The following is an 11,760-nucleotide window of genomic DNA, read 5'->3' on the forward strand; positions in this document are numbered from 1 at the left end:
TAATTCAGGCTCGACGCACAAACCCAGCTCGCCATATTGTGCACCAGCCACTTACAAATCGGCTGCGTCACATTTAAAAAAAAAAAGAAAGAAGAAAGAGGAAAAAAATTAAAGAAAAGAAAATCACAAAGACAGAGACAGAGACAGAGCGAGAGAGAGAGGCTGGAAAAAAGAAAATAAACGCACCAAGTGAAGCGCAGTGACTGAAAACGCGCCTCGGCGGAGCTGGTAAGTGTCTGGATGAGGAAAAGCGTCTTTGGGTTTTTTCACGGTTGCTGCATCAGTCCCATTATGTCGTCTGCGGTTACCAAAGCCCCTCACATGAAGCGGCATTGTGTTTTCATGTGTAACAAACCTTAATTCAACACCGATGGTTCTTGGGTTGGTTTGCGTCACCTCATGCAGGGGACGCGATCATTGACAATAGGTTACCTTTTGCTTGTGAGTAATAACTACTTGTTTATATATTTTCAGTGCAGGGAAAAAATGGTTAAACTGGGGAATAATTTCACCGAGAAAAATAACGGGAAGGTGGCTTGCGAGGACGGCTTTGACACCATCCCTCTCATAACACCATTAGATGCAAGTCAGCTGCAATTCCCTCCACCTGATAAGGTAAGATTGTATTTTTATTTGACGTTTTTCCTCCCAAAAATATATTTTCAGAACACTCAATTTCTCTAATTGAAGAAAAAAAAAACCCTTTAAGGGGTAACCAGAGTTCACCATTACACATTTTTCTTCTATAGAAATATTTGAGTCATACCAGCTGTCTTCAAAGATGTTTAAATTCCACAAAAAGCCCCAACTATAAGCTGATTTTATCATATATTTGTGTGTGATGTATCTTTCTACCAGGTGGTCGTGAAGACAAAGGCAGATTATGATGGTGAGAACAAGAAGGGCAAGCTACGGTCTGCTAAAATTGCAGAGTTCTCCATAAGCATCATTGAAGGTGTTTCTGAGCGACTCAAAGTAAGAAGAATGCTGCTTTTGCCATCTGCATTACATATGCCAGTAATGCTCTTACACCCCCACACATGCATATGCTGAGAGGAGTGGAGAGCTGTCTCCCCGCAGCTCAGAACATTTGTCATCATCGCCATCGTCATCATGAGCTTTCACTCTCCAGTTTGAGTTACAGATTCTGGGGCTTTTTTGCTCAGTCCTCCTCCATGTGTTGTATTTCCTGTCATCTCATCAGGATAGAGACATAATGCACAATGATTCACTTAACCCCGCCCTGCAACTCTCATTAATTCAACTGCTGCCATGGTGATGGCCTGCACACACCACGCATCCTCCTCTTCCCCATCTACCTTAACCCCCCCCAACCCGCCAATGTGTTTAACTGTTCACACCTACAAAATGCTTAAAACACATTTTATTTTCAAAGGAAAATATGAAGTTGGGTGAATAACCTGCATGTAAGAGACACTTCCTTATTTATTTATTTCAAATGAAATCCACACAGCTCTGTCTATGCAGACGGCACTGCTCTCCCTTAACACTCAACAGATGACATTGCCTCCAAGCTTCTTTTAAGGATCTTAGATTATAAGACATCTAAAAAGCAGATCGGCACAGGCACAGCACTGTCGGAGGGAACAGGCGTCTGTGCTTTTGAAGTGCGGTAGGCAAGCCTTTCGTTGCAGATAGTGTCTTTCATAAGCTCCTGTTGCTTCGCTTTGTACATGCTGTACCATCTGCTCCGCTGTGTAACTGCAGGATTTAATCAGACAGATAAAAGGAATATCATTTATATTGATACACACGGTTGAAACGTGAATCAAACCTGATGCTGCAATATTTGAACGCATGGTGTTCTCCCTGTCAGTGAATCCTTCAAGATCATTAACATGCATGCTGTATTTAGCTATATAATCACAAACGTATAAGCTTAAAGGAGCTGTATGTAAGAGCAATAATAAAACGAATCATAAAATGACCCCGATATGTCAACAGACATTTAAAAATCATGTTCATTTCAAATACTTATGTCACTGACAACAGCACTCAAGCCAGGATATTCCAGTTTAAAAAGAGGAGTTTCAGCCCTCAACTGATGTTTATGTTGTCATTTTTTGTTTTGGCCTGAAGCTCCACCCTCCACCTATCTCCCAATCACCAAGTCAGTATTGTTTCTGAAGCTCCACCCTCCACCTATCTCCCAATCACCAAGTCAGTATTGTTTCTGAAGCTCCACCCTCCACCTATCTCCCAATCACCAAGTCAGTATTGTTTCTGAAGCTCCACCCTCCACCTATCTCCCAATCACCAAGTCAGTATTGTTTCTGAAGCTCCACCCTCCACCTATCTCCCAATCACCAAGTCAGTATTGTTTCTGAAGCTCCACCCTCCACCTATCTCCCAATCACCAAGTCAGTATTGTTTCTGAAGCTCCACCCTCCACCTATCTCCCAATCACCAAGTCAGTATTGTTTCTGAAGCTCCACCCTCCACCTATCTCCCAATCACCAAGTCAGTATTGTTTCTGAAGCTCCACCCTCCACCTATCTCCCAATCACCAAGTCAGTATTGTTTCTGAAGCTCCACCCTCCACCTATCTCCCAATCACCAAGTCAGTATTGTTTCGGCATCCGGGTTGCCAGCTCGGCTCTAATTATCGCAGCCATGGCAGCCTACGTTCCTGCTGCATTCTGCAGCCTACCTGGCAACCTCTGGTCGGGGGGAGGAGGGGGAGGGTACACGCCGCTCAACAATATTTTGAAAGTGACTGCAGTACCAGTTTTGGACATTTCTTACAGACGGCTCCTTTAACTATCACACTGCTTCAATCTATCTCAATTCTAAAAAAATATTGAGCTCATCTTTAAAAATGTGGTTTTCTGGTGACTTGTCAAACAACCCTTCCAATATCTTTAACTTGAACTCACAGAACACATTTATGTGAACTAACCCTTTCATGGAGATTTTATACTTCACCACTGCCCCATCATGGAGCCTGGCCTGGGAATGGGACTTGTGTGCGAGCACCTGGTGGGGGAAACATCATTCATGGAGCCGGCTGAGCTTGGCCTGAACAAAAAACAAGAGTTCACCCCCCTGTGGGCCCAGTACCTGCAAAAGGTACCGTATAAATTGGGTAAAATGTGCCATGAGTTGTGGCTGATGTGCAAGGCTTGGACTCTTAACCCTCAGCTGCCAAATCTGTCTCTTGGGACCTGGTAGGGAGGGAATCTGAACTCGTTTGTGAGGTTAAGTTGATACCAATTAGATGTAGATGGGCCCACGGTAACACGTTGCATTGTATTCGTTCTGCAACAAATTTCCTTAAGAGGCTCTGGATTAGGGCTGGGCGATTTTGGAAAAAAATAAAATCCTGATTTTTTTTCTCTGAAAACCCGATTTTCGATTTCGATTTTTTTGGTAAAACGACAAAAGACAATGGAAAAAATTGTTTCAAATATTTTATCTTTATTTTCTAAAGAAAAATAGCAAAAAAATTTCCCTATTGGGAATGAAGTGCAACTGAAAGATACTGTAAATCCCCCTTGAGTTTAGTAAAGTGACAACATTTACAATTTTCTTGAACAAACTAGACGAGCTCTGTCTGTAATGCAGCCAGCTGCAAAAAATCGATTTTCCGATTTCCTTTTTTTAACATCGATTTTGATTAAAAAATCCGATTTAGATTTAAAATCGATTAATCGCACAGCCCTACTCTGGATCCTGGTCCACTGTTGAGTTGTCCAGAGTTAGAGGTGACTGGCTGGAATGGGATTACTTACTTACTCTCAGCTCTGAGCCTGTACGTTGGGACTTTAGTCCAGTTTGTGAAAAGGTAGCTGCCTTGCACCTTTGGGGTGGGGAATAGGACATGTGAAGGTTAAACATTTCATCTTTGCATTCTAACTGTTGTTTGCACTTATTGATCCCTCCAGGATTTGTTTTGATTTACTTACCATAAGTAAACTGAAATGAAGTAGATTAACAGACATCAACTCACTATGAAAATCTTCATATCTTAACAGCTTTCACCTGTTCGAAATGAGACGTCTATTTAATCTGGGCAACAAAAAAAACTCAATGACTCAGCAATGATTGATTAAGCTGACTGAAAACAAGCATCTTCAGTGTTTCTAAACAGAAACCTTCCATATTTAGACTGACTGAAACAGCAAGTATGCCACCAGCAGCAGGTTTACTTTTAATACTGGGATTTTATATCTTTGTATCATAAATTGACTAGTCATCTACTTCCAAAAGATCACTTTCAAGCCATTGATTACGGTGCAGGAAAATCAGAACCAAAAATTAAACACATGAATAATAAGACATAGTCAATAAACAAAGGATGAAAAAGCAATTGTGTTTCAGCTGTCCCTCCCGTGATGGAGAGGTCGTCACAGTGGACCTTCACAGTCACACACAGACTTTGGCATATGTCAGGTGTGCTGGATATCCTTCCTGACGCATCCCTGCAAACATGGGGGGCTGCTGTCCCATCTCCTTAAAGTGTGGTCGAGTACCTTAGGGAGCTTTCCCCCGGCCCTCATGAAGAACAGACGGATACTGTTTTGCACGGCCACAACACTCTCGATAAGCCCTCTTGAAGGGAACCTGGTTGTTCTTGTGTTGGACTTCAAGGCTCACGTGGTTAATGCCAGTGTTACCTGGAGGAATGGCCTCTCCAACCTGAGCCTGAGAGGTGTTCTCCTATGGGACTTCTGCTCTAGCCATGGTGTGTCCATAAGAAACAGTATGTTTGAAAATCAGTGCACTTGGGCCCAATCCCAATACTCCCCCTACTTTTCTTCACTAACCCCTAAAAAAGAAGGGGCAGATTTTAGGGCACTTGACATCTAAGGCCTGTCCCAATACTCCCACTACCCCTCGTTTTCATCCCTACCCTGATCAGGAAGCTGAGAGCCAAAAACTGTTTTAATTTCAGCTGTAGCGCTGTTAATATGGCACTTTATTAAGTTTTAATATTTTTTCAGGCGTAAAAGTAACCGTTAAGATCCCCCAACCTGGGCTCAGTTTATCCAAATAATGCCTGTTAAGAAATTTGCTCCGAAAATTTCGGGATTTCTGCCTGACTGCCGGCTCCGGAGCTGATTTATGGTTCCGCGTTAAATCGATGCGGAGCCTACGGCGTAAGTTACGTAGCCTACGGCGTAACCTCACAGCCTTTATTCCGGCGCGATCTTCGCGAACAACGGGAAAAAAAGGGATTATGTACATTCACTGAGTGAATATTATGAAAGTAAAATATATATTTCTCACTAGAAATTTAATCAAAACTCATTTTTATGCAGAAACTAACTTAAAATATTGATTTTATTCACTAAAAAATAAGAAATGTCCGCCATGTTTTTTTTTTTTGGATTCAGTCCGCAAATGACGATGAAAAGCATTCTGGGAAATTTTTCTGGCCCTAGATCAGCGAGTCAGCATCTGAAAACCCTCGCTGTGAAGGGAAAATTCATAGCCACTCGCCCTCGATTTCTCCACTCCCCCTAGGTGGAAAGAGGAATTGGGACACCACTACCCTCACAGGAACGCGCAAAATTTAGGGGAAGTGATGAAAACGAGGGCGAGGGGGAGTATTGGGACAGGGCCTTGGTGCGAGTACAACCCCGGGTCGTCATAGTCGTGTTAGTGGATTTGGTACTGTATATTCTTGGACACTCTGGTGAAGAGAGGAGCTAAGCTGTCAACTGAGGCTGAGATTGCTGAAGTGGTTAAGAAGCGTCACTACAGCAAGCCCCCCTGAGGTGGATGAGGTCTCCCCTGAGCTCCTCGCAGCTCTGAATATTGCAGGCGGTCTTGGCTGACATCCCTTTGCAACACTGACACATTTGAGACTGACATTTGGGGCAGTGGCTCTGGACTGGCAGACCGTAATGGTGGTTCCCCGTCTTAAGAGGGGGGACCAGAAGGCATGTTCCAATTAAAGGGGAATCCCACTCCTCAGTCTCCCTGGTAAGGTCTATGCAGGGGTGTTGGAGAAGAGAGCCTGGCCGATAGTGAGGCCTCAGATTAAGGAGGGGCATCGTTGGATCTGTCCTGGCCGTGGAACACTTCACCAGCTCTCCCTATGTGGCCTGGATGAATCATGGGAATTTGCCCAGCCAATCTACATGTGCTTTGGAGAAGTCTCTCAGGGCATTCTGCAGGATTTTCCATGGGAGTATGAGATATGAGGGAGTATGAGATATGAGGGAGTTTGTTCCACTTTTCTCCTAATAAGTTAGATTCATTGGCGGATTCATTGGAGGTGGAAGTTGGATCCAGGGCAGAACATCGTCACCAATCGTCACCGATACTGAACTTTTATCAACAGAATTTGTAGCAGCATCCACAGCGGTTTGAGCATTTCCTCTCTGCTTTTTGAGGATAATCTGGTTTTACTGGCAGAATTGAGCCAAGAAGCTCAGCTCTTACTGGAGTGAGAATTAGCACATTATTAGCATATATATATATATATATATATATATATATATATATATATATATATATATATATATATATATATATATATATATATATATATATATATATATATATATATATATATATAAGAAAATATAAGAAATATATGGTGTAAAATAACTGCAGTTCATCTTTGCAAATAGATAAATAAATAATTTAATTTTTTAATTGATTTAGTAATTAATTTACTATTCAGGTATTTAAAAGGGCAATTCTGTTTTCTATTTCTGTTTTCTGTTCCTTACTACATTTTCAAATCCCCTATACATTTGCATTATGCATATGCATTTTCTAAATCTATTACCCTCTTCATTTCGCTTGTCTTATTCCGTTTTCTGAAGCACTTTGGGCCTCGAATACATCCTGAAGTTCTCAGGATGTATTCTGTAAATGATTTACCCCTTAACTTAACTTGCTTTTCTTTTCACAAAGCCCCAGATAACTAATTTGCCATCTAAATTAGGCATATTTATTTATATTTCCCAATTTTTTTAACTGATGATGGAAATTCCTTTTTACCATTTACACAGCACTTCTGGTCCTCCATACTTAGTGCCAAGGAAAAGGGAAAAGGAAAGCTAAATGGAGAAAGTAATAGAAATGGCAATTTTGAAAAAGATTTGAAAAAGCAGCAAGGGAAAAGAGAATGGAAAACAGATTTATTTTTAAAAATCTGAAAAGAAAGTTATTTCCTAATTTCATTTTCAAATTCAATTATTCATTTCTCTATTTAAAAATGCACTTTCAAAAAGATGATAAATTTACATTAATAATTAATTTACTATTTAAAACATAATTATTTTTCAAAAAGCTCAATACAAATATTAAATATTTAAACACTTTAGAAATCAGTCTTTAATATATTTATCGTATAATTTACAATTCAATTTAGTGGTCTATATTCTTATATAGTACTTCTCAATTAAAGGTGCAGTTGGGAACTTCCCAAACTTTCCTTTGGACTCCAGAACAAACATCTACTAACGTCATTATTTTAGAACGCAATCTTTATCTTTTACAATGTGCAGGTATTGCTGTACTCTTTATGGTGAACACTTCATATGCCCCTAAACGGCAACAAATAAACCAGAGACAAGCAGAAAATGAGATGATTACTTGTCATGAAAACCCTTCAAGTCCTGCAGCTCCCCTCACCGCTGAAACACTAACTGCCAACGAAGAAACAGGCAACATCGCCTGCGGTGTTTGTTTGTCTGCTTTTTCTATAAACCTCCGACAACCTCTTCACATCTGGTTTTTCTCAAGCAGTGGCATGCGGATGATTGGATGAAGCACAGCACTGGAAGAGAAGGCGAGGGGGGTTGTTTTGGTGTGCAAGACCCTGTGATTGACATTTGGGAAGCACGCCTCCTGGCTGTGATTGGAGGCGTTGCAACGGGAGCAATGGAAACTTGTAAACTGCATTGCAAGCTGCAGGTTTTGCCAAAGGAGCGGATCTATTTCTTAAATTACCTAGTTTATGTAATATTATCAGAAAATAGCAGTATTTTCAGCAACAATGACAAAAATAAAGTTACCAACTGGAACTTTAATAAGTGATGATGAAAATGCCTTATTATGATTTGCATCATACTCCTGGTCCTTCATAAAATACAGTTTCAGATGAACAGCAATATATAACACATTAGACTGTGCCATGTTTATTTAACAAAAATAAAGCCAGAGTTTAGAAAAAGCATGTGAGTTAAGAGGATAAGTTGCAGTTGGGTGCTGCTAATTAAATGTACCTGCTTAACTGATGATTAGCAACTGGGATCAGGGACGTTGGTAGTTTTCTGGTCTGCAGGATTCTGGTGTGTGTTAACACAATGCCAGGACGATCGCCAGGAGAAAGCCTCTCCTTTGTCTGAGAACCTTTCAGCACATTTTAGATTTGCACAGAAGCAGTGATCCTTGGACGGGCAAGACCAAAGGGGAGTGGGCATCTTAAAGTTCTCTGTGATGCGAAGCCATCTGTGCAGCAGCTAAAGCTGAGCTGAGACTGGATCATGATCCCAAGCACACCAGCAAATCAGCACTGGCTAACAAAAAAAGGACCAAGATGCTTTTACAGACTGATAATATCATACAGATATCAATTACTTCAAGTTATAACTGCTACAGGAGGTTTTTAAAAGATATGGAATCATTGGGGGTAATTAACTTTTACCACAACACTTCAGTGTTATGACTTAGTCCTTGTTAAATAAATGACATGGTGTATTATACCACATGGTGTCATTCAGTCTCACAGTAAAACATAAAATAATCAGTAAAATTAAACGATTCATATGTAGACTGGATTTTTGCACATTTTCATGCTGATGGACCCATAAATAACACAAAGGAAACAGGTGATTTTGACCGATTGTTGATACATTATAACAATAGCTGATAATTGAATCATCATACCCTTGATCTGGACTGTCGTCTTGTCTTCATTTATTAGTTTGCATGTTTTCTCCAGCTGAGCTGTCAAGTGGACGTTGTGCTGATAATGAAGCTGTTGCGTGTCTTCTTTAGGTGAGCTTGCTGGTGATCTGTGCCCTGGCTTTCCTGGTCTGTGTGGTGTTCCTGGTCATCTACAAGGTCTACCAGTATGAGCAGCCTTGTCCCGACAGCTTCGTGTACATGGTGAATATTTTCAACGGTTAAACCTTCATTGTGTATTGTTTTTTCCCCCAAAAAATCACAACGAGATTTTACCCAAATATGGTAGATATGTCCATAGAGAAACCAAAATGTCACAGTTGGATTTATATTACAATTAAAGTAGAATACAATTATTTTGCCAAGATCTTTCCAATATCCCAGGTTTCACGTATAATCCAGTATTTATTTTCTTCCTTCGAGCTTCCCTTTTAATACCTGGTATTTATGAGTTTGTGTTTGTAACTTTGGAGAGCCGATGTTTACCAAAAAGTGTCTATCACTACACACTTTTTGTACCAAATCTTAGCAGTGAGACTGTCGGTGAGAAGTCACACAGACATAAGTGAGACGGAAATTATTTTTCTGGCAAAGGTTCAATTTGACTTCTGGGTTGTGGTTATCTGTTATCCACGTCCTGCTCCAAAAGTAGCTTTTTTTCTTTTTTCTAAATCTCAGTTTAAGACGAGTATTTTATGTTATCACATGGATGTAACTAATAGTTATTGTTCAGCAAATATACAGGTTCTCCCCGTAAAACCTTTCCATACTCCGTATTCTTCAACTTATGAAGCCAATTAATGGACACAAGGCCTACATATGTCACACGTGTAGGTTTGGCTTGATTTGAATCTTGTTTTCATGTAGATTGTGATCTTTTGTTATTGTTCATCTTAACCCTTTAAAGTCTGACATATGAAATAACACAAAGAAAACCTATTTGAAGTGTTAATTATATATTGGAATCAAAAACATTGTTTTCCTAATTATTATGAATACATTAAGTCAATTTACAGATTTTTCTATTTAGTTTTTCAATTTTTTTTAAATAATTTTTTGGTTTGTATACTTTTTTTTTCCTTTTTTGATTAAGAGGATGCTATAAAGGTCTCATAAATCCATGTCTTAAATATGATACATCTAGCATTATAGGGTTAATTAAGCAGCACATCTCCATTTTGTTGCTGTAACACCATGTTTTTCCTACCCTATTTCATTTCCTTCTGGTGATTATTAAAGGATCATAGAATAGGAATAGAACAGAATCGAATTTAAACAATTTGAAATTAAACTTTGATTTGGTTTTTTGCTTGGAAAGAAAAAAGCCTATCTGCATAATGATGTTTTCATCCCTGTGTATAGTTTTCATGTCACTTTCCCATTGCACAGGTATATTGACTTGTTTTTGTGTGTGTGTAAAAATCAATTTGTTGAGCAGCAAGGTCGCTGCATGCCGGCTGGGCTGTACGGGAGTTACCCCCCTCAGGGCCCTGGGGGCCGCGGACGTCTCTTCACCCTCATCAACCACTACAACATGGCCAAGCAGACCATCACTCGCTCCGTATCACCATGGATGACCATCATGTCTGAAGAGAAGGTGACCCAGCAGGAGACGGAAACTGCCCAGAAACTTGCTTAACCAAGTGCAGTTGGGAGGCGGAGGCTGGAGAAAAATAAATAATATGGTTGTGCCATTCAAGCAAAGCTCAGAGTCCCAACAGCCTCTCTTGCTGAGGTGCTATGCTGCCTTTTTGATGTAAATTGGTAAGCGAATGTGAACAGTAGTTGGAAATCTGCACATTGATGCTTTATATGGTGGATTCAAGATTTGTTTGAATAGCATATATTATTTATTTACACAAAACAAAGTGGCAAATATGTAGGAAAAGGCACAGAAACACTTACACACATGCACTGACTTTGTACATACACATATGTAACAGAACTCACTTTAGTAGGCTACTCAAGACTGTGAAATGGTTGTGAGACATCTCGTGTCTGCGTTGCTTGTTTTATTGCACATGAACGCACGACTAACAGCAATCAGTTTGCTTTAAATCTCTTCTTTGAGTACTCATGAAGCATGTCGAACCTCTTGAGAGCAGGCCAGCGGTCAACTTCTCATGATGTGACAAAGTTAGCAGCATATTTGCCACTGATTTCATCCGTGCTGAAATATTTTATGTCATATTGTAAAAGATGACGCTTCTCATGGAGGAAATGTACCAGCGAAAAAATATTTTAAAGAGTGTTGTTTTCAGTCACACCGTACTTACCTAATAATGATTGTTTTTCTTCACTTGGGCGGTCTGTGAAAAACATACGCTTTTTATTTCTTGGCTCCACAAGACTTCTTTTTCATAGCATAACTTTTATGCTACTGTAGTGAATGTTTTTGCTGGTGAAGATACTGTATTGTGCAATGCTTTGCATTTGTTAAAAGTCACCACAGATGGCTGTTGGCAGCCATCGCTGACACCAGAACAAGGCTGATGTAGTGGATCAATCTGACAGTAGTTGCTTGTCCTGTTGCTTTTTTCTGTATTTGTCATTTAACTTGAACTGTCACTAATGATGTACTTTTTTCAAACGATGTAATGATTACCATTGAAGTGCATTTGCTACATACAATTGTTAACTGAAAAACTGAAATAAAGTGCCCACATTTCAAACGGACACCCAGAAGTACAAAGATGTTCATTAATAACTCAGCGGGAGGATCGTTTCAGTGCTATTGAAGTAAATACAGTTGACAGTTTTAGTTCCCTTTAGTGCAGACCAAAGAGAAAGAGAAAGGGAAAGGGAATTTATTTCTGATTAACAGATTAGCAGGAATAACCTTCAACAACTCCTTTCTTTAGCTGAGACAAA

General features: G+C 39.9%; 1 protein-coding gene across 1 annotated transcript; it reads left to right on the forward strand.

Annotated features, from left to right (window-relative positions):
* The first annotated feature begins 29 nt into the window (after window positions 1-29).
* LOC133448853 (neuronal vesicle trafficking-associated protein 1-like) lies at window positions 30-11,561 on the forward strand. Its single transcript, XM_061727773.1, has 5 exons — window positions 30-228; window positions 475-615; window positions 859-975; window positions 8,983-9,093; window positions 10,328-11,561. Exons 2-5 carry the CDS (start codon window positions 487-489, stop codon window positions 10,526-10,528), a joined length of 558 nt encoding a protein of 185 aa, XP_061583757.1. The 5' UTR covers window positions 30-228; window positions 475-486; the 3' UTR covers window positions 10,529-11,561.
* Window positions 11,562-11,760: the final 199 nt, after the last annotated feature.

This window comes from Cololabis saira, chromosome 8, assembly GCF_033807715.1.
Source record: "Cololabis saira isolate AMF1-May2022 chromosome 8, fColSai1.1, whole genome shotgun sequence".
Lineage (NCBI taxonomy): Eukaryota > Metazoa > Chordata > Actinopteri > Beloniformes > Belonidae > Cololabis > Cololabis saira.